The 23420-nt window shown below is 23.7% G+C and overlaps 5 protein-coding genes across 9 annotated transcripts in view; 3 read left to right on the top strand and 2 right to left on the bottom strand.

The window, feature by feature from the left end:
* Positions 1–6064: 6064 nt before the first annotated feature.
* On the top strand, positions 6065–7668 carry LOC129616122 (probable basic-leucine zipper transcription factor Q). Its single transcript, XM_055531594.1, has 3 exons — positions 6065–6510; positions 6661–6982; positions 7252–7668. The coding sequence occupies exons 1-3, from the start codon at positions 6101–6103 to the stop codon at positions 7495–7497; spliced, it is 978 nt and encodes a 325-aa protein (XP_055387569.1). The 5' UTR covers positions 6065–6100; the 3' UTR covers positions 7498–7668.
* Positions 7669–8827: 1159 nt separating this feature from the next.
* On the top strand, positions 8828–10682 carry LOC129616060 (translation initiation factor eIF-2B subunit gamma). Its single transcript, XM_055531515.1, has 6 exons — positions 8828–9065; positions 9122–9269; positions 9323–9683; positions 9739–9876; positions 9937–10343; positions 10399–10682. The coding sequence occupies exons 1-6, from the start codon at positions 8906–8908 to the stop codon at positions 10556–10558; spliced, it is 1374 nt and encodes a 457-aa protein (XP_055387490.1). The 5' UTR covers positions 8828–8905; the 3' UTR covers positions 10559–10682.
* Positions 10632–12872, bottom strand: LOC129616059 (probable nucleoporin Nup54). The gene is made up of 6 exons (XM_055531514.1): positions 12713–12872; positions 12194–12658; positions 11749–12139; positions 11138–11696; positions 10964–11083; positions 10632–10906 (listed from the first exon to the last, which is right to left on the bottom strand). The coding sequence occupies exons 1-6, from the start codon at positions 12771–12773 to the stop codon at positions 10685–10687; spliced, it is 1818 nt and encodes a 605-aa protein (XP_055387489.1). The 5' UTR covers positions 12774–12872; the 3' UTR covers positions 10632–10684.
* Positions 12873–16392: 3520 nt separating this feature from the next.
* On the top strand, positions 16393–17446 carry LOC129616117 (ribonuclease kappa). Its single transcript, XM_055531587.1, has 3 exons — positions 16393–16596; positions 16652–16771; positions 17164–17446. The coding sequence occupies exons 1-3, from the start codon at positions 16528–16530 to the stop codon at positions 17260–17262; spliced, it is 288 nt and encodes a 95-aa protein (XP_055387562.1). The 5' UTR covers positions 16393–16527; the 3' UTR covers positions 17263–17446.
* Positions 17447–20976: 3530 nt separating this feature from the next.
* Positions 20977–23420, bottom strand: part of LOC129616078 (guanine nucleotide exchange factor DBS-like) — a 71818-nt gene continuing 69374 nt past the window's right edge. For 2 of the 5 annotated variants that reach the window (XM_055531547.1, XM_055531548.1), the window contains exons 19-20: positions 21626–21752; positions 20977–21545 (exon numbers count right to left, since the gene is read on the bottom strand). In XM_055531547.1, coding sequence (XP_055387522.1) covers positions 21460–21545; positions 21626–21752 — 213 coding nt within the window. In that variant the 3' untranslated portion in view covers positions 20977–21459. Of the gene's footprint in view, positions 21546–21622; positions 21753–23420 lie in introns of those variants that run through there. The other 3 variants (XR_008697511.1, XR_008697513.1, XR_008697512.1) reach the window with 2 other exon arrangements.

The raw sequence follows: 23420 nt of genomic DNA, 5'->3' as shown, positions 1-23420 counted from the left end.
TTGGTTAAAATCATTCAGTTTATATAAAATTGTAATTTTAAATAAACGGCATCTAGTGGAGATTTAAGATAAATTAAGATAGCTCCGTTCACGAGATTAAGATTAAAGTTAAATTTTATAAATAATAAGCTCAAAAATTGAGTTCCATAAATTATTAATGATAATAAATACGAATTATTTATATAACGATTTGTCAAAAAATTAATTAATTTTTGATGAAAAAACAAGTTCAAGAGACAAAGCTTATTATTTTATGCTAAATTAACTGAATGGCTTCAAACTACTCTTTTCTTTTATTCTTTTATACAAGAACGAAAAATATTTTATGTATGTCACACAAAAATTTGAAGCCATGTATATCAACTACTCCCCTAAAGCTTAAATCTTCTTTGCAAACAATGCATATGACTGATATAATTGGAAATATAACCTAGTGTATTATACGTTTGGAATGTTATTCCTATAAAGGAACTGTAAGTGCTTATAATTATTGCTGTAATACATAATTCAAAACATAAAACATGTAAATTTTTAAAATTTTATAATGATTTGCTGTATAACCAAATTTTTTTTATAATGAATTCAATTAAAAAATTGAAAAATTAAAATGGGTAATTGTCTTAAATTTTAATTTAACTACCATTAAAACGGTAAAATAATTTTTTTTTCTATTGATGCGACAAGTAAATCATTTGTGTTTTTTTTATTTTTGCTTTGTTTAATTTAAAAATGTTATTGAACCGAAGAAAATGATTTTTTCCTTTGTTAAAAAATCATAATATATAAAAAGTGTAAGTAAAACTTTTACTTGCACGAAACTAAATGTATGTATAAGAAAAATTTTTAAAATTAAAGCGATTTATTATATTAAAAATATTAAAAAAAATATAAATGAAAAACTTCAATCATTGAACAGTGAAGAAAATAAATGAATAAAAAAAAATTTAATAAGATTTTTTTTATTGTTAACAAGCAAACGGACAAGATATTAAAAATGGAGTAAAAAAAAACATCGGTTACTTAATATAACTTTTACTTGGTTTTCTTACAATAAAAATTACACATTACGACTACCAAAGCAAATGCATAATATGAGCATATCTAAATTTACATATACATATTACTACATAAAGAGTTATGCTATACACGTCATTTATTTATATTTATGTTAATAATATTGCATGAAACAATGAACTTGTTTTTAATTTTTTGAATTATAAAACATTAGCAAAAAACTGAAAAACTGTAATATAAAAGGAAAATTTAATAAATTTTCACGGTCTTTGAATTTCTATTACCTCATAAATTTCCATAAAAGTAATATTTTATATAAAGTGTGGTTAAAACATCGTATATTCTCATATTATAATTAATTAAAAAAAGTTAATTGATTAATTATTATAGTTAAATTATAATTTATTTTACACTATATTGTTTAATATTTTAAATGTATTCATGCAATAACAGTTTCTGAAATTTTAACAGTAGGTTTTAACACCAGAATTATATTTTAAAACAATGACAATTCATTTTTTCATTTATAACATTTTTATTCTATATAAGTGTCCATAAGTAACACTCTAGAGTCTAGACACATTCCTGGACTACATAAGCTTAAATCAAAACGTTGTAGAATAATTCTCCTTACACGACAACTTTTGCATCAATTTTTGATATACGTTTCATTGTCCTTGACCTTGCCAACAGGATCTGAATAAAACATATGTCAACCATTGATGCAAAAATCTTCATGTAAACACAGTTTATTGAAATTCATAATAAAATGTTCATACGAAACCATCTATTGGAATAAATATGAAAAATACATATAATCAACTATTGTTTGTTCGACAAGGTGGTGTTACAACACTATTTTGTGTTGAAATTCTGTAATATAGAAGCAAAAACTGACTCACAAAGTTGTTTATTTGACGAACATTTCCGCTAAAAAAATATAAAAACATCTACCGGAATAAAAAGTGCGTTACTGCTCTTATTCTTATGTACAGACTACAGGAATCTATATCACGTTTAGAATGTTATAAGAATAGATGTACAAAAATAAGATTAACTATTCTGAACTAAATTGTAGTTATCTGAATTACAGCATAAATTTATTTTGAATTTTATTAATTTTAATTTAAAAATTAAATTTATAAATCATATTAATGATTCGTTAAAATCACTTTTATCTAAATAATTACTCTTTCTATTTAATTACATAAATTCACTGAAAATGAACTGTTAACTATTATATGTATGTAACCCATTGGAATTGGTAAAAAAAAAATTTGTTATTTTTATTATGTTTCAAACTATTAAACTCTAGTTAAATATTTTTCATATCATAATTATTAAGTTTCGCATAAAAATCTCAATAAAGAAAATTATTTTAAAGAAATTATAAGTCATGCAAATTTCTAAATTATTGGACTGGAAACATAATAAAAATAAATTTAAGTATGTAGACTTAAATTGAGTCTAAAATAATGTTCATTTAGCACGTTAAAAATAAATATTTTTAATAAAAAGTAATTTGAAAGAAATTTAAAATTAATTTAAAATGTTCATTTGTTGGCACAATAATTATAATTCAACTACTTACCTCTGTATAACTAACCTTAATCTATTGAACTGTTAAATATAATTATATGATATTGAAAATTTTTTAATTTGAGTTATTCATCAAATAAATTTATACTGATTACTACTTAAATTATGAGAAAATAAAATTAAATTCTGAATTTTTCTCTTTTGACAACTTTGAAATTATAATCACTTAATTAGTTCAAATTTCATTCACGCAAAGCTACGTGTAATACCATCAATAGTTGAAAATGTGCATAATAACAATTGTGGAATAAATGTGATTTTGTGAGGCGTTCACATAGCGTTCCTTAAAATAATATCGTCGCAGTCAACAACTATAAGAACATTAAAAAATTTCAACAATTCATAAACTTGTTAACACAATAATACTAAAATATTTTAATACACTAATATACCGACAAGTAGCATATGAAACTTTCATATTATAAAGACGTGAATGTTTTGATTATACAAAATTGAATTTATGTTTTTTTTTCTTGATTTTATTTGAAAATTTTAAAATCATTTACTATAAATACTAAAACTTTTACTTTCAACTAAGATTCATATCACATACTAACCATAATATACTATTATGAGTGATATCTGAAATTGAGTGGTAAATAATTTTACTTTTTAAATGTTTTGATAATATAAAAATTAAGTTAATGAAATAACTGAAATGACATGGCAATTTTTTTAAAATAAAATTACTCTAAAATGTTTTTCAATAAATTCGTATACATGTAACATAAATTCATACACTGGTATACGCAATTTTTAGTGTTGTAACAAATCAGCTTAATCCTACGTACGTACATACTTTGTTTTAATTAAGATATTGTGTAAAGTTTTGTTATAAAACAAAAGCCGAAAAAATTAATTTTCTCAATTATTTTACTTTTACATCGGAAGTATAAAATTTATTTTTTTTTTTCAATTTTATTACCACTGTGCAAATTTTTTAAAACTTAAAAAATTGGCAGCAATTTTCTATCAATCTCGAAAATCAGTTGTTTTTTAAATTTAAAACTTTTAAAATAAATTTAAAAATGAAGAAATAAATCGGGTATTAAATGTAAATATTGTGAACAAATGAATGGGAGCTCTCTTTTTCATGTGATACAACTCCGTCATTGTGAATTGAAATAAGAAACGTCATCTACAAGAAAAAATATTTACGATATTATGGACATACTCCAAGTTCAATTTAAAAATTTTTAAATTATAATTTTTTAAATTATTATACCATAATTTTCCAAATACTAGACACCACTAGTATCTATTTCAACAATCAAATAATAATATTGTTCTAATGATGTTGGAATTGAATATTATCAAATATTATTTATGAATTTTGCTTGATTTAATTTAAAATTCAATTGAGATATCATGTGGAAATCTAAGAGAAAAATAAGGAATTTGACGATGAAAATGATCAGTTGAAAATTATGTCTCATCATAACTGGTATGTAAAATTTTTAATATTTGAGCTCTGCCTGAAATAATATATTTTCAAATCACTTTATAATTTGCACAATACCTCAATATATTCCAAGTTTTTTAAAAAATTATTAAGTGAAACATATTAATTCTGTAAAATATATAAAGTAATATATCGTATATTAAAAGCTATTACTTTTAGGTTATATAAAAGAAAGAGAATATTCAGTTTGGAAATTTTTTACATCCATATACCTATGCATATATACATCTTCCTGATCAAGAAATGAAAACAAAACTTTATATCGTCCATTCTCAAATCTATATGGTTTTAAACTATTTTGGAACATTTTATAATTAAATACAAATTGTAATATTTTGTTTGATAAAAATTAATTTTATTTTTTATACACATTACTTAGGTATACTATACATAAATGTAACTTACATAATATGGCGAAAATTTTTAGACCTCAAAATGGTTAATACATTTAATTTGCTCAAAAAATAGCTTTGAAAGGAAACAATTTTTATTGCAAATTGGTTACATGAATAATTAGAAAATATAAAACTTCATTTGAAGTTCTTTATAACAGCAAAATCATACAATTTATTCAATATGTGCTACATATTTAGTAGCTTGTATTTTACTAAAACAAAAAAAAAATTTTTAAATTTTGAACTATTTTATGTAAACATACTATGTATTATTGAAATTTAGCTGATTCAATATAACGGTATATCAGTATAACGGTATGTAGTTATTGCAAATACATAAATTCAATATAACGATTATTCATACTGATTTTTCCAATAAAATATAGTATTATTTCTAAATATTACTCTATATTATTATAGAACTGATAATGTATTCAATAATTTAATTGGCAAATATAATATAACAAATTTGTGTTGAAATTTAAATCATTAAGAAATAAAGTTAATTAAAATATTTTAATAGAAATATAATTTAAATTTAATTAAAATAAATTATCATAATAAATCTAAAAATCTAAGAAGCCCAAATGAATTATTATAAAATTTGAAATATTTAAGTAATTTTCTAACAAGTAGTATATAGAAAATTGCGAAAAAGTATTACAGATTGCTACTTGTTTTGGTATTTTAAATTAATTTATTAAACTTTTGTGCATATTTGAATTTACCTATAAGCATTAAACTTAGTTGAAAATTATAATGAATTTTATAATATTTTACCATATAAAATTATAATATTCTCATATACGAAGTTCATTATTATTATATGTATTGATATAGGTATATATGTATATTATAACTGTAATACTAAATAAGTAAATGAATTACTATACTTGTAAATCAAAATAATAACAATAAAAATAGGTAATTATCGCACTTTAATTAATTTCATAATAACAAGAAAATAAAAGAAATTTAAACAATTTTTCAAATAATATGTAACAAGTGCTCTTACAAAAATATTTAAAAAATTGTCTTTTCTTTAGAGATTTTCAACTTCAACTTAAGTTTTAAGTGTATTTTATGATGTACCTGTTTAAAAATTTCAAAATTATTATCATTATTATTAAGTATAATAGGGTAAACACTTCAAAATAATATATTGAGTATACTATGCAAAAGAAACAAAAAAATATAAGATTCAATGATATTAATGTACCATTATAAACTTTCAATTGTTTTTAGAAAATGATTATACTTTATATTATACATAATGTATACATAATGTATGTAATTATGAATGTATAAATAGTTTTAAGTAAATGAACTTCCGCGCAAATTTTCATAATATACTTTTCTTACGGAAATATTCATTTACATATTATACCTGTGTTTAATGTGTATATCTATATAGGTATATATTTATGCAAAAAAAAAATTTACAGTTTAATGAGCTTTATTCATATAGAAAAAAAAAATTTAAATAAAATTTTCATTTTATATTATTATCAATTTATTTCATTTCATTTTATCGCAAAAATTTTAAATTAATTTTTTTTCTTTCTCTCTCTATTTTTATAGGTTGGAAATTTCTTTAATATTATTTTCAATATATTTTATTGTATTTGGTATGAGTGCAACATTACCACAACAACAACAACAACATCAAATTGTACAAAATCCAGTATCATTTAAAACAAGATCAACAGAACAATATGAAGATAATAGTAGTGATGTTGAAGATTATGATGCACAAGCACAAACACAAATCGGATATCGTTCAAGGCTATATGATTATCCGGAAGATGAACAACAACAGCAACAACCAGAAACACAAACACGTCAACAATATCAAAGTAATTTATTAAGAAAACAACAACAACAACAACAATTGAATTATAATAGTAATGCAAGTAAAAAAGAAGCACAAAAACAACAACGTTTAAAACAAATTGAAGAAGAGCTTGAAGAAGAAGAACCCGATAGATTAGCAATTTTATTACAAAAATCATCATTTACATGTAATGGAAAAACTACCGGGTAATTATATATTTTTATGTTTTAAAAGAATTAAAAATTAATTAAATAAAATTGAAAATTAATAGTCAATATGCTTCCAAAAATTTAAAATTTCTTAAAATATTTGGCGCAATTATTTTATATTATTATTATTATTTTTAATATATACAGTTATTATGCTGATGATTCAATAAATTGTGAAGTTTTCCATTACTGTCAAGAAAATCAAAAACATTCATGGGTATGCCCCGAAGGATTTACATTCCATCAAATTCATTTAATTTGTATGCCACCATCTGGTGAAAATATATGCGAACAATCATCAAAATATCATGTTGTTAATGAATATTTATATAAACCATTAAATTTACAAGAACATCAAAGTAAACCAAATGTAACATTAAGATATTCAGAACGTTATTATCCAGAAAATTATTATGATGAAAGAAGGTATGAAGCTGATGATAGAATATCACATAATAGTAGAGAACCAGTAAGTGTTATACATAAATAGTCGTTATAATTTATATCACCTTTAAACTTTTAATGCCTGCAATATTGTTAAGCAAAATTGGTATATATGAAACAAAGATTACGTTGACTTCCATTTTGCAGCAATACAGTATTTACAATAAATTTCAGTAATAACAATATTCGCGAACTGATTTCTCTTTAAATACCATATTGCTGCGTTTTAAAAGTCAAAATTACCTTATTATTAATATTAAACTTTTTCCTTCATAATTTTGCATGTATTTTTAGGTTCAAGTAATAGTCAATACACAACAACGTAAAAGTCCTACAACTACAGCTTCAACACTTCCATATAGATTTGCTAGTCAACATAATCAACATCAACAACAAGTTCAACAAATTCAACAATCATTTAGATCACCCGAAGAAATAAATATCTCATTACAACAGAGAAGACCAACATTTTATTTAGCAAGTTCATCATCAACACCAAGATATACATCAATTGATGAAGATTATGGTTATGAAAAATAAATTCGAATAATTCAAAAAGAGATTTTTGGTACGAAAGATTAGCGGCGTTTATTTTATAAAAAAAAAAAACAAGTATTCAACATTGAAAATAAAAAATATAATATGCGCCATCTAAAAAATGTGAATCTGTAAAATTTTTTTTTTATTATTTTATAATTATTATTAATTATATTAAAAGAAAATTAAAACAAGACTTGAATTTATTTGTTATATTGAATTTTCTCATACCTATATATTGTGTAGGAAGTAAATTTAAGATTCTTCTTTGATATTTTTTTTTTTTGTTTATTGTAATATATGTTAACTTTTTGTAAATTTTCAAATATACAACAACGTTAAATTGAAATTAATTTGAATTATATGATTAAGAAAATTTTAAATTGTTAAAAAAATTGTGTATAGCATTCATACATAAATATATTTAATTATATAATTATATTTCTATATATACCTAAATATTCGAATTTCATAAATTTTATACTTTAATTTTATTACCAAAATTTTTAAAATTTTGTAAAATAAACTGTTAAGAACGTATTATAAAAATTTTATAATAAAATATTGTCTTAGTTTATTGAAAACGAAAGTTGCCAAAAAATTTTGCTGGGAATAAGTCACCTGAAATGTTTCGTTGTTAGATCTCTAACGAAACAGAAGATATTAATAAGATATTCGGAATATCAATCTTTGAAAGCTCGTCTTTATAGTGTCGAAACTATAAAATTATCTCTTGTTTTTGAAATTATTATGAATGTAACTGCTATACTAAGCCGTTATTAACTAATACCAAACTAATACTAATAAAAAATTGACTAATACCTAATAGACCTATTAGTTAACGAGTAGCATTCAGTAGCATACCAGTAGTTAATTACATATGCCTGCATTTTGTAGCTAGTTAAACTATACTATACATCTAATATAATTGTTGTGTTAGTACAACTTTGTTCCTATTCCATTTTCTTAATAGTTCTCCGAAAACTATGCAATAAATGTTATAGTTATACAACTTCATTTTTAAAGTTTTTTTCGTTCACCGTTTGAAAACTGTGGTCTACAGCTTATGAATTTTCAGTTTACACAATTAAAATTATTTGGCATAAAATTTAAATTTCTGTAAAAATACAATGTAATTTTTACCTTTAAAATAACATGTAATTTTTTAATAAATAATTCGCAACTAAGCAAAGTAAGCTTCGCTTAACTTGTATTAAAAACACGGCTTACGAAAATATTATTTTATAGTCAGCCGCCATTTGAAGGAATTATTTGCTTTATATTGAACGTCATATTGTACTAAAAGTGACAATTGCATTTTGACAGCCGCTGCCACATTTTTGTCTACATGTCAATTTTGAAGATTTTATAAACAAAAATTGAATACATATAAAATATTTAGCAATTAAAAATGTTTGTACAAGAATTCCAAGCAGTGGTCTTGGCCGGTGGACGTGGTACACGATTACCAGAATTATCTAGCGGAGAAAGCATAAAGTGTTTACTACACATAGGTCCATTTCCTTTATTATTTTATCCACTTCATACTCTTCAACAGCATGGATTTCAAGGTATGCAATTACAATAAACACGAATAAGGCTAGCAAATCATTTTAAACTTTTTCAGATGCCATAGTAATTGTTTTAGAAACTCAAAAAAATGAAATACAAGAAGCTTTAGAAAGAACTCCATTAAAATTGAAAATAGATTTTGCTACAATACCTGGAGATACGGATTTTGGTACAGCAGATAGTTTGCGTTCGATCAGCGATAAGTAAAAAATAACAAATTATTTTGATTCAACAATTATTTTCAAACAAATTTTAGGATCAAAACTGATATTATTGTTGTATCTTGCGATATTATTACAAATGCTAGTCTTTTTCCAGTTGTAAACAAATTTAGACAGCATAATGCTGCTATAGCATGTTTGTTGTTTTCTGGAGGAATAGACTCAGATGTAACGGTACCAGGACCAAAATCAAAAAATAAAGCTGAAAGAGACTTAATATGTATTAATCCTGATTCAAATAGATTACTATTTTGTGCTTCAACCAGTGATTTTGAAGAAACAATGGATATAAACGGTCATTTGATGAGGAAAAACGAAAAGATGGAAGTTTATAGCAGATTAATTGATTCTCACATATATATCATGAGGAAATGGATTATTGATTTCCTGCAAAAAGTAGAAAAATTGCTTATATCTACAAAGAAACTTAATTCAATATATAATATTTCAGAAAGAAAATATATCTACTATAAAAGGCGAATTGATTCCATATATTGTAAAAAAGCAAATGTGTAAAAATTTGCAAGCTCCAAAAGATGCACAATCGGAAGTTAATCATAACATCAAACCAGAAAACGATATATTTAATGTAATTTATCTATGAGTATAACAAAAAACATACTTTATAACAATTTATTTCTCAATTTAGTTCATACCTACCAACATTCTTGATGAAAAAGTACGGGACGTTTCTCTATTTAATGACTCCAAATTAAATGAACCATATGATGGAGATTTAATTCGATGTTATGCTTTGATTGCTCCAAAAACTTCAATGGGAATTAGAATAAATACCACACTTAATTATTTTGCAATAAATCAAAAACTTGCATCATTATGGGAAAAAATCTTTAATGATAAAGACTTATATAAATTAATTTCAAATAATGCGGAAGTTAAATCAACTCAAATCAAAGATATTGCTATTGCTGATTATGCCAAATTATCAGAAAAAACATCTTTGACTAATAGCATATTTGGTCCATCCTGTGTAGTTAATCCAAAAACTATAATTACAAACACAATAATAATGTCTCATGCCATAATCGAGGAAGGGTAATCAAATTCAATTTTATTCAAATTTTATTTTATTAACGTAACTAAATTTTAGATGCAAAATACTGAATTCAATCGTATGCAGTCATGCCCGAGTTAAGAAAGGGACAACTTTAAAAAGCTGTTTAATAGGTCCAAATTTCGTTGTTGAAGAAGAATCTGATCATGAAAAAGTTCATTTAACAAACGCTGACGGCTTTATGGAAATTGAATAAATAATCGTATCTTTGAACACTGAATTTAATGACATCTGGAATTTTATAATTCTAAAACTGCTTTAACTTTCAAGTTGTATCAAAAATATATCTTTATTTCAACCCTTTGTTTGTTATACATAAATTTTAACAATGTGTTAATTGGTTCATTCCTTCAGTTATAATATTTAATGCTTTAAGATCTTTGTTGACGGTATCAATAAGCAATTTCATTGCATTTTGCTGCATAGTAAGAAAAGCTTTCATTTCATCTTCTGAATCCCTGTCTAAGGTATACTCCTTATTTGCACCAATAGTATATTGATTTCTTTGCATTCGCATTTGAGACAAAAGTTCACTTAGTCGTCCCTGTTTACAAATATATTTAATATTTTATAAATAATTTTATGAAAACAGCGTATTTACCTTAAACTGAGTTGGTGCCGAGACTAACGATTGCATATTTTCTAATTTACCCCTTAAAATTTCTTCTTCAGGCGACAATGGCATACCCACTTTTCTTGAACATTCTTGCTTAACAACAATCTAAAAAAAGCGATAATTTCAACAACACAATTAATATTTACATTGCAATTATACTTTTAATATTTTATGACTTAATTCTGCTAATTTTCTTCTATATTCCATAATTTTAGCTGTTGAAGATGCATGTCTTTGTTTTACTTCAGCCAAATCTTTTTCTAATTTTGCTAAGCATTGTATGTGTAAATCTGTTTCATTCTCTTGACATTTCAAACGCCACTTAAGGTCGTTAAACCCTACCATTGGAACTTGAATAAATTTTTTACTATCAGGATTGTCTATATTTGCTTGTCGCCACATCCTGGGATCAATTCCTTTTGGTGGAACCTCAATATATTCTTTGATTTGATCGTCATCAGGTGTAATATGTGCTAGAGCTGACTCTACACCTAAATTTGTTAGCTGCTGTTTAATATTGGGTTGATTTAAAAAGTTACTAAGTTCGGAGGCTAAAATTCTCTTAGTTTGATTAGGTATTTGTTGAGTTTTCTCTTCAACATAAATCATAATTTGGGTTTTCTCTTCAAGTTGCTTAATTGAATCAAATTTAACAGTTAAATTTGGTTTATTACCAAGAATTTGATTTAAACTCGTAATAAGCTGCTGTTGTTGGTTTCTAAAAAAAGAAAGTTTGTAATATTAAGAAAAGTAATTATTTTGGGTATTACTTAATCTCGGATTCTGGTTTATTGATAACTAATGCAACAAGACCCAACTTATTGTCCTTCCCAGGTTTTCTACTGTACCCAATAGTCTTAAAGCGACATAAATAGTTTTGAGGAGTAATTTCTACAAAATGCGGTGCATTGTTAGAATAAAATGCTTTTCCAGTTCCCCACATAGCTTGAAGGTAGTTCCATTTGGCTAGAATTGTATCGCGCTCATCTCCGTAAATAGTAACATTAAGAATAGATTGTGCGAATGCTTCATCTGGGTTCAAACTTTGAGCTTGCTGCTGCTGTGGAATTTGCCATGGTTGCTGTTGATTTTGTTGTGCGCCAAATGTAGTTCCAAAGCCACCAAATGCGGGTGCAGTACTAGTTGCTGGTTTCCCAAAAGCTATGTATAGAGACAAATAATTAAAAATGAAACTAAAATTAGAAAGATTTTTACTTGAACCAAATGTTGAGCCAAAACTTCCAAAGCCAGTATTACTGGCACCAAAACCAGTAAATGTCGGTGCAGAAGTGGTCGTAGTGGTTGCGCCAAAACCTGCAAAGCCTGTATTTGCAGGTGTTGAACCAAGGCCTCCGAATAAACTTGGGGCAGAAGTAGTTGCAGTGTTAGTACCGAATCCACCAAAACCACCCAAACTTGGAGCACTAGTTGTTGCACCAAACACTGACCCAGCACCAAATGCTGGTGCCGGTGTGAATGTACTTGCTACCGCAGTATTTGTTCCAAATGCTGGTGCTGGATTAGGTTGTGCTCCAAAACTTGTAGATCCGAAAGCTGGTGCACTTGTATTTTGGGTTCCAGTCCCAAAGTTTGGAGTTCCAAATGTTGGAGCAGTATTTTGAGTACCAAAAGCTGGAGCAGAAGTAGTGGCTTGACCAAAACTAAAATTACCAAATGCAGCTGAAAAAAAAAAATTTAAGTAATATATTACAGTTTATAAAATATTTAATTTACGTTTTGCTGGTGTTGAAGATGCTCCTAATCCGCCTGTTGTATTTCCAAAATTGAAAGCCATTAAGTAAATGTTGATTTTATCACAAAAATTTTGAAATACTGCAAAATGCGCTCTCAAATTTTGACATTAGAAATATTTATTGTTTACATGAGGGGAAATATTATCCATATAAAATTTGTTGTTTATATGGCAAATGCTGTCAAATTCTCATAAGAACTTTCTATTGCAAATGTTTATGACATTTTCAACATAGTACGAATTCAAAAATATTTTGTTGTATGTCCACAAGTTTCGAATTTCGATTCAACCCACTGAAACTTTATCTAAAATATAATTTATTCTATTCTAAATATCCATAAACTTATTGTTTGTTAATGTTATAGAAAAACTTTCGTTTGAATATTATTCTTTTATAAATGTAGGTAACCCTTTCATGTAGGTAAGAAACATCAAATAGTGAACATAGGAGCTTATTCTAAGTTTCGAATCACCAAGTGATAGTAATAATTATCGTAAAAAAATCGATATTATTATTGTAAACATAAACTATCATTTAGAATGTAAATATCACTATCATTTAGAATTTAGATCATTTAGTGATTCGACACGAAGAATAAGCGCCCAGTATTTTCAGCATTACTTACTGATACCCCAGCAATATATGTAGCTCAATAAAAGTTAAATAAAAGTTCTAGAATATAATAATTACGGTTTCAAGGCCCGAATGCTTCAAATATTGTTTGAACCTTACTCGATTAATCAAGTGCCAAATCCTTTCAGTAGATAAATAGCTCTTTTCGAGTTATCTGTAAAGATAATTCTTTTAACTAAATGGATAACTATTAATTTTTGAATTTTTACATAGATTTTCGAAAATTACATAATTTTTTTTTGGTAAGTGGAATAGACTTTTAAATTATTTTCGCATATGAACTTTGATTTTTCTATGAATAAATTTAGATAAACTCACGAAAATTCCATTAATTGAATATCTTCAATGTACACAATAATATAGAGTCCATAATACTTACATAATATAGTACGTACTTCAAATTTTCTTGCAGACAGTAAATTTAAATTATGTAACACTAAAGCAAATAATATCGTAAAAAATGATAGTATTTATCTAATTTCAATACAAATCAAAACTATTTAAATGAAAGATAAACTTTGTAAATTTATAATTTATAATATAGGTTTAAAGACAATTTTCATTTTTAAATTATTTACTTTTGAAAAAAACCTACTAAACACAAATATTTGTATAGTCTTAAAAGTTTTTGGGTATTTTGTTTCTTATTTTGTTTTCTTTTGATTAGAGACGCTTATAATGGAATTACGAGTGTACATGAATGCAAATGTACTAATGTATGTATCTGAATTACATTTCTTTAAAACAAAACCCATGTTATGTTAAAAATTTAAAATATTATTTACATTTCACTATAATAGGTTAAAGTAAATTTACATAATGTTATACATATATGTATCTCCTTAAAACTTCAATTTCCGGACTCGTAATATTGAAAATTTCATAGAATAGATTCTTAAAATTAATTGGTGTATAATAATGGTAAATATCTCTTTAGATTTCTAATACACCATAGGAATAGAGAATAAACAACTCACTTATATATATTGTAAAATATTACAATAAAGTTTGAGAAAAGTAATTAAAATAAAATTTTATTTACAAAAATATTGTATTTATTAAACACTTATATTTAATACATTAATAAATTAAAATTGAGAAGAGAATATAATTGAATTAAAATTTTTACACATAAGATTTCTTTTCCAAAGAGATCAGAGTCAGTAAACTAAAACAATTAGATGAAGAAATTAAAATTTCAATTTTTCCAATATTACTTTATTAGCATACATGAGAGCACAAAGAATATACTCTCTTCTTTTTAGCTCTGTTATATATAATAAGAAGTGAACCAATCATAAACTGTGAATAATTTTTTGAATTTCAAACTGAATACATACAAAATAAGATAAAAATTTCAAAATTAAAAAATATTTTATATTGCAAGTAGATAAAATTGTAACAATAATTTTTTCTTGCCAAAAATATGTTTAAGTACATTTTATTAATGGTTATTTTAATAACATTCATTAATTTAAACAAAAGTCAACCATTATCCAATGATGTAGCTGGTTTGTGATGATAATTTTTAATACATCTACACATAATTATTAAAATTTTATTTATTTAAAATTTATTTTAATATATCTGAATTATTTTAGAATCTGTAGCAGTCCATGATGATAGAAAAAATCATGATCTAGCAGGAGCAGAATCTTTTTATAATGCCAAACCAATTTATGAACCATTTTTGCATCATAATCCGATTCCATATTATCCAGTATCAGGAATTCAACCAATTCATTCAATTTATAGACCAATATTGAAACCATATCATAATCTTGGGTATGGATATGGTGTTGTTTATCATGGATAAATGAAGTGCGAATATGAAAAAAAGAAGACATGCTTATAAATTAATTTAGATTTTTTATATAAAAAAAAAACTTAGCATATATCATATAAAAAAATATATAGTTAATATTTAATGAGTGCATTTTATTTTAAAAATAATCAAATATTAGTGACCATAATACTCTTAAGTTAAAATCTTAAAGGATGAATTGTTCATAAACTACATTGAGTTTAAAAAATTCTGGAACGGAAAATAACACGTTGAAAAACTAACTAAGTTAACGATAACACGGAACAATAAAAATACTTAATCTTAAGTGGCTTTTTTCAAAACCTTTTTTTTTTAGAAATAAAACAATATCAACCTAAAAAATATTTATTCTTACGCGATTTTTTTACGCAAATATATAATTTACATAAAATATGATAGATTAAGTACTGTTATATACCGATTGATATATTATATGATACGCATTTTATAGTTCGATACATCGATAACAAGCCAAAAATATCGATAGGCTAGACATTGAAAGCGACTGAAGCGACACAAATTGATTGTAATTAAAAAATAATGGATAATTTTGTAACGTATTGTAATTTTCGTTGACATGATGAAATCGATTCAGTTTTATTTATATTTTACCACTGAGGTCTGAAAAACTGTTCCAAGTTATTAAAAATTAACAGATTTTGATGATGCCAGTTAGGAAATAAATGAACATATTTTGGTTTTCATTTTTTAAATGAACATATTTTGGTTTGTTTATTATCTAACACAAAAATTGGTTGATTGCATAATCTCACATAATATGCATAAAAATTTTATACATATGTGTAATTTTTTTTAAATTCTAAAAAACAAAGCTTTGAAAGTCATCCAGATAAGTAGTCTTCTCATAAATAATTTTAAAAAGAATTTAAATCGACAACATAAAACTTTTGAATTGAAAAACAAATTTCTTTAAACAAAATTTTATTTACAAAAATATGTAATTAAATTTAGTTTGAAGTAATAATTGAACAGACAAAAGGTTGTTCATAATTAGTATTTTCAAAACGAAAATAATTTAAAAATTTATTTACAAAGTATTTTTCGTATTTTTCTTATTCAATTATGTTAAGTTCATATGTCAAAAAATAATATAAAAAATCGAAAAAGTACACAAATTTCAAACATATGTGCGATCTCTATTTGGAAACAGTTTCATTTTAATGTCATTTTGTACGTCAAAGTCATATGACAACAGGAAAAAAAAAATAGGGACAAATATCTCATCTTGTGACTAAATCTAAATTTCTTTTTTGGTTTTGGGAAAAAGATTTTGTCTTAATTATTGTAACAATATTGTTTTTTGTAATTAGTTCAAAATGAAAATCTGCGGGCCAAAATTATCACTATGCGGATTAATCATATCGATTTGGGGAATTGTTCAATTGGTAAATATTAATGAATACATTTTTTCTGACGCTTTAACAAAATATTTCATTTTAGGTTCTCATGGGAGTATTCTACTGGATGCATAGCGTAGCATTAATTGAAGATCTTCCAATTGAAGAAGAATATCATGATCCCAAATTATTTTATTCTGATGTTAATAGCGCTTACAACCAGGTACCTACTTTATAATTTGTCACATTGAAAAAATTCTCTATACCAAAATAGAGTTTAATCATTAAATAAGACAAAAGTCAAATTGCAAAAATAAAATTTTTTCTTTTAAATAAGTAATGTGAAAAGGAAAATTAATGTATATTTATAAAATTCCAATTTAAAATAAATCGCAGGACCCTGAACTTTAAGTTTAAAGACATGGTCACATTTTTGTTTTGTAGATGCGTAACACCTACTTTTAAAGAATAATATAAAAATTTAAACTTTTAATTTTTTTTTATAAATATGCAAATTAATATTAGGTATTTAATTAAAAAATTTCAGAAATAGTCTAAAAAAATTTTGAAACAACATAAGATTATTCAATATTTAATAAAAATTTTTAATTTTAGAATGCCATTAATTGTTGGATAGCAGCTTGCATCTATGTTGTAACTCTATTGATTTCAGCGCAACAATTTCATGCGAACAGCAGAATTACTGCAAATTGAAAGAATTCACTAAATAAATTAAAATTAATTATTGTTAATTTGTTTTAAAAAACCAAAATAATTTCTTGATGTATGTAAAAATTTATATTTTCCAAATATTAAAATGTAATAAGTAAAAACTTATCAAACTATCAAAATACCTATTTAATATAGTTCAGTATTTTAATTTTGAATCTATGATGTACACATTGATTATTATTTTTTATAAGAATCTCTAGCCACAAAAAATATTTCATTTTTAAAAACGATATTAATATAAGATTTATTCTAGTTATTTTTTGTGCTTGTGGATTACTTGTGGTTACTTATGTAAATTTATCCCATAATCATATTGAATTAAAAATAAAAGATTATTGTAAAAAAATTAAATAAATTAAATACATAAACGATATTAAAAAACCAAATTTTTTAGAAAACGATCTTGTTAGAAAAGGTAAACTCAATATTGTAATACTAAATCAAAACATTGCATTTGAAAGAACAATTAGGCGCAAGAAAGTACAGACATTATTCAATTATTCCTGATACGTTATTTAAGTCTCCTTCAACAAATCAAATAATTATTCCTGAGCATGAAAGCTAGTACTGTTTCTAATTACGTAATTGCTTTTGTAAAAATTGCTGCGAAGCCTTTTCTAATAATACTTTAACATAATAAATATTCCAGTATTTTTCTAACGTTGAGGTTTAAAGAGAAAATTCGAAAATTTTGAAGAGATTGCATCACACTATACTGATCATATCAAAATTAGCTTTTCCAATTAAATTTTTTAATAATCTGCAACTAATATTAAAAAAACCGGTAATAAAATTTTGATTATAAAGAAATCTATTATACAATTTGTAATGGGCAAAATGAAGATACAACTATAAAATATGGGGCGTGATCGTGTATCTTGCTATTTTACTCACTAAGTTAGATGAATGACTTTATATTTGTATAATGAAGAATTTTTAAGTATTGCGTATTTCGTTTTTTTTTTTTTTTTAAATATTGTGGGGATTTTCGTTTATGCACGCTGCGCGGAAAGTTCTATAACAAACAGTATTACAGTATTAAACAGTATGCAAAAACTTTAGCTAAGCTTTCTTTGTTTACGCAGTCTACAAATTCTGAAACTTCTATATAATCTATCGTTCGAAAATAACAGAAATGACATTGTTTATGAAATTGTATCCCAATACTTTTCGCCTATCAATTCGCTGCAATATAAGGAAATTTTAAGAAGATTTGAAAACTTACTTTAATAACCCTTCTATATCTATTTTTTAAATATAAAAAAAATGTCATGAAATAGCGACAAAACTTTTATAACAGAGGTCTGCGCTACATTTCTAACATTTCTTTATTGCAGATTGAATTTCCGAATGTACTTTATTACAGCCAGTAATTTTCGAACGATCTATATTTTCAGTGTATGTAGCATGAATTTTCGAACATACTACAAGTTAGAACTATTCTAGAACTCAATAAACAAAAATCACCTGTATACAAAATTAAATCATTATTAATTCACTTTTTTTTTTGAAAGATGATAGGTTCAGTTGATAATTTGAGAAAAAATGTAAAAATCCAATTGAAAAAAAAAAACAGTAATCTTATTATAAAAATTAAATATCCATTATAAAAAATTAAAATTCTGATTTAAAAGGGAATTAAAAGTGGGATATAAATTCTTTGATGGGCGGTAGTAGGAGTATAAGTCAAAAATAGCAAAAAAACTTAATAAAACTGTTCACTTTTGCTTTGAACAATATATTTAAATGCATTTGTTTCAAAGGTTTGTAAGTGTCGTAGCGCTATGAATTTTTGATAGAAGATGTATTTTGAGCTCTAGATTACATTGGTGTACTTATCAGGTTTTTGCAAAAAATTGACTTATACTCCTACTACCGCCCATCAAAGAATTATTACGATATATTGCTGATAGATAAATCACAAGAATAATGAATATCTCGAAATTCCAACAAATTTTTAGTTAACAAAACTTTTTTTTTGCAACAAAACGATTTTAAGAAATAAATTTAGCAGAAAGCCAATTATTTGATTTGAAGATTTTTTAAAATATTAATGGAAAGAAAATGAAAATATAACAATTTTTTAAATTGTAATAAAACAAATTTCTCGTAATTTTTTTTTCTTCTTTTAATTTATATTCTGTCTTTATAATTATATAATATAATAATTTTGTATAGCTTTTATTTTTCTTTATTTATAATAATATTATTCATATTTTTATTTTATATCTAATGACAGACAATATTATTATTTATAATTTTTTATTTTTCCTTTTTACTTAATAAATATACATACAATAATATTAAATTTTTTTTTAAATATGACATTAAATTTATTTTATTCATCATTAATATTATAAAATAATTTACTTATAAATAATATAACAAATAATGAAAATAAAATTTTTTTTTCTTTTCTATTAAAAAATTTTATTTATGTAAATTATACAAAATATTCGTGTTAATCTTATATTAAAAAAATACATAATTACATTTTCTTTTGTATATAATTTCTTTATTTTTTAATTTCTTTAATTAAGTACACGAGACACACCATCAGTAAAAAGCTAATCATTAAATAATTATGTATAGAAAAAAAAAAAAAAGCTTTTGAAATTTATAATCTTAAAATTAGAAAGTCTATTTAGTTAATAAAAATAAAAATCATAAATAGTTTAATTATTTATTCGGGAATTTTTATTATATTACAAATTATTATGTGATAATTGAACTGGTTTTTTTGAAAGTGGTATAAGTCCATTTCTTTACATATTCAGATATTTATGGGCTTGCATTTGAATCAATTTAAATATTCTGGCCATTGTAACATAATTTATTAGTTTTATGTCTACATAGAACTCTGTTGAAATTTTGATTGTAAATAGTGGAGAGAAGTTGTCTATAAGTCACTAAAATTACCATTAACTTAGCCTTTTTAACAATTGGACTTATACCACTTTCAAAAAAACCAGTTCAATTATTAAGATGATAATAAGAAATGGTCCCAATAATTAGACAGGCATTTTAAAAATTTATTCATTTTTAATTAATTTTCATTTAATAAAATAAAATAACGCCGTTTTTTATTTTGGGATCTTTTTTATACATACTTCTATTAGCCCTCAAAATAATACAAAGAGAGTATAACAGATGATAATTGATTATAATAAATTCGTGAAATAATTAATTATGTATAACAGTATTACTTAAAACGTATACTGATTGTGTATGCTGTCTACTTAACTTATTTGTAATTATTTTTTTAAATTTTTTTAAATTTATTTTCTTAATACATTATTTTTTATATTTTCTTAAAAAAATTAAGAGCCGAAATAAAATTAAAAACAATAATTAATTACACATTTTTATAATATTTATTATTTTTTTTTTTTTTTTTAAAAGAAAGACTAGAATATTGGATTTTGTTTTCGTGTTTTTGTTTTTTTTTCAGCTTAAATATATTTATAATTGTATACTTATATTATTATTATTTAAATAAATTGAAAAGTAGATGTTTTATTAATACAATATAATAATTATATAACATAATGAAAAATTAATTTTATATTAACCTTTTAGAGAACACGTACTTAAAATTATTTTAATTAAATTTGTCATCAACTTTTAATTAAAATTTTATTAAAATTTATTAAATAATCGAAAAAGGTGAACTTTATTTATGACAATTACAAATTTACAATTATTTCATAATTTTATAATTTCTGCTAAAAGGTTAAAAAATGCATTTTTATTGTTTCTTTTGTGATTTTTGATATTCGATGTTAGCCTTTTTTAACGATTAGATTTAGATACGACGTTTCACAATCAAATGCAACATGAATTATTTTTGTTTTCTGTGTAATTTGTTTTATTATAACATAATGGCTTAATTGACTGGCATTCTTAAGCTCTAGCACCGATGCATTGAAAGAAAATTGTATATGTAAAATTATTAGATTAATAATGAAAAATGAGGTAAAATTATTTATAAAATAAACATTAAAAATTTTCTTTAAATTATAAAAACAAAATGAAAATTTCTTTTCTTTACAATATTATTCATCAAATTCAAAAAAAAAAAAAAATATTTAATTAATTAGGAAAAAAATGAAGAAATCGTTATGAAAGATTTTTTGCAAATTTATAGAACATATAAAGTTCTGATATATAAATTTCGTTTTATTCAACACGACTGGAGCAACGTGATGATTTTCTATGAATAGGTTCTAAATATGCGGCTGGTGTCCAACCTTCAGCGTTGGTACCTAAAAAAAAAAAATTAAATTTTAAATTTTATCCATTAACAACTTAAGAGTTGATAAAATGTTAATATTGTAATAATTACCTAAAACTTTAACAAACCACCATCCAGCGCAACCAACTTTTAATAGTTCAACTGAATCACCTTCTCTCATTGAAACCTCAGAATGTCCAATAGCACAATAATCAGCTAATGCTGTATATTTAGTACCCTGTTAAATTTATTTATTTAAAAAAAAAAAATAATTAATATTGAAATAAAATAAAAATATAAAAATAAATATATATATATATATAAAAAAAAAAACAAAATAGGAAATGAATTTACGAACATTATAAACACATTAAGTCTATCTAGCGTATACAAAATATTTTTTTTTTATTAAAATTTTCTCACAATATTAACGTTGAAAGCAATTTCTTTTTTTTTTTTTTATTTTGCTGACCAAATAATTAAGAGATTTTTTAATTTATATTTAAAATTAATTTTTTTTTTTCAAATTGAAATTGAATTGATCGTAATAATAATTTGATTCGAAATACAATTTTAAAAAAAAATATTTGTAATATAGGGAAAATGGTTGATAAAATGGCATTGGAAATTTGAAATTATTTATATAGGGCATTGTCATAATTGTCACAAAAAAGTGAATGAAAAGAAAAATTGGGTGAAAGACAATAACTACCCGTGATATTCATTTTTACAAACGTAATGCTATAGTTTTCACAAATAAAGCCCTTACAAGCAATTTTTTTCCTTTTAGATCATAATTTTGAACTTTTATTAGACGTCATCAATGGCCAAACTTATTGGTTGATTTGAATAAAATTGTCAAGCCTTTTGACACTTTGACAGTTAAAGGTGATGCAAACTAATGCAAATACAAAAATTTTATTTGCGATAAAAATATTTTTTTTGCATCTACAAAATAACTAACGAGAATTTTACAACTTGAATCAAAAATTTTTGTTTAGCATTTTGGATCATGTGACTTTTCTACATTTATGTTTTATTTGCAAAATGGATGTAACGGTACTTTACACCACAGAAAAATGACAATAGGTGAATGGCAAACAGCTGTGTTATTCATTTTTTTTTTATTATGATTTTTTTTGCCATATACATAAAGGCAATTATTTTTGACAGTTAATTTTTTAATGATGACGAAAAAAATGAATGATATTTTTACAAAAGTGTGAATGATAAAAAGAAAGATGGCAGACAGTCGATAATTCAACTTCAATTCTTAAATACAAATGAGCTTTAATAAAAATTAATTTTTGGAATTCACTAATTTATATACAATTCAATTTGATTTGAAAAATTCAAATAATATTAAAACTCTTAATTATTTAGTCATTTTTAATTTTTTTTTTTTTTACAGGCTCATAATAATTAACAATTTTTTTTTTCCTATTACATAAAAAAACACATTAATTTTTTAATATTATATATACGAAATTCGTTTCAATACAAACTACTTGTTAAATTTTCTCAAAATCTAAAATTTTGGGTTCGAATATACTTGTATTAATGTAATTTTCGATTTATATATGTATGTACTTAAATATGAAATTAGAAATCTTCCTAAGAAGATTTCGAGAACAATAATTTCATTTTTTTTGTTTATACACATAATTTATGTATATGTATGTAAGTAAATTATGTACTTATGTAAATGTATTTTAATTATTTTTAATTAAATATAAAATTACAAATATCTATTATTTATATTAAATGCAATAATGTTAGTAATTTTTTTTTTTCATTTAATAAGCGTAAAGCAATTTATTTTTGAAGCAATATATTAATTGTTTGTTTGTATATGATGAAATGAATGATTAAATATTTTTTATTATACATATATGTAGACATTTAA

Source organism: Condylostylus longicornis, unplaced genomic scaffold (genome assembly GCF_029603195.1).
Source record: "Condylostylus longicornis isolate FDR11 unplaced genomic scaffold, ASM2960319v2 ptg000162l, whole genome shotgun sequence".
Lineage (NCBI taxonomy): Eukaryota > Metazoa > Arthropoda > Insecta > Diptera > Dolichopodidae > Condylostylus > Condylostylus longicornis.
The sequence above is the reverse complement of the archived record's forward strand: the minus strand, read 5'-3'. Positions and strand labels throughout refer to the sequence as shown.

Excerpts from the sequence above, each read along its gene's own strand:
- LOC129616122 (XM_055531594.1), top strand. The coding sequence starts at position 6,101 with ATGAGTGCAACATTACCACAACAACAACAACAACATCAAATTGTACAA. Across the intron at positions 6,511-6,660 it reads TGTAATGGAAAAACTACCGG|TTATTATGCTGATGATTCAA; the intron begins GTAATTATATAT and ends TAATATATACAG. Across the intron at positions 6,983-7,251 it reads CACATAATAGTAGAGAACCA|GTTCAAGTAATAGTCAATAC; the intron begins GTAAGTGTTATA and ends ATGTATTTTTAG.
- LOC129616060 (XM_055531515.1), top strand. The coding sequence starts at position 8,906 with ATGTTTGTACAAGAATTCCAAGCAGTGGTCTTGGCCGGTGGACGTGGT. Across the intron at positions 9,270-9,322 it reads TTGCGTTCGATCAGCGATAA|GATCAAAACTGATATTATTG; the intron begins GTAAAAAATAAC and ends AACAAATTTTAG. Across the intron at positions 9,877-9,936 it reads CAGAAAACGATATATTTAAT|TTCATACCTACCAACATTCT; the intron begins GTAATTTATCTA and ends TTCTCAATTTAG.
- LOC129616059 (XM_055531514.1), bottom strand. The coding sequence starts at position 12,773 with ATGGCTTTCAATTTTGGAAATACAACAGGCGGATTAGGAGCATCTTCA. Across the intron at positions 11,697-11,748 it reads AAACCAGAATCCGAGATTAA|AAACCAACAACAGCAGCTTA; the intron begins GTAATACCCAAA and ends TTCTTTTTTTAG. Across the intron at positions 11,084-11,137 it reads TAAGTCATAAAATATTAAAA|ATTGTTGTTAAGCAAGAATG; the intron begins GTATAATTGCAA and ends CGCTTTTTTTAG.
- LOC129616117 (XM_055531587.1), top strand. The coding sequence starts at position 16,528 with ATGAAAATCTGCGGGCCAAAATTATCACTATGCGGATTAATCATATCG. Across the intron at positions 16,597-16,651 it reads TTTGGGGAATTGTTCAATTG|GTTCTCATGGGAGTATTCTA; the intron begins GTAAATATTAAT and ends ATTTCATTTTAG. Across the intron at positions 16,772-17,163 it reads TTAATAGCGCTTACAACCAG|AATGCCATTAATTGTTGGAT; the intron begins GTACCTACTTTA and ends TTTTAATTTTAG.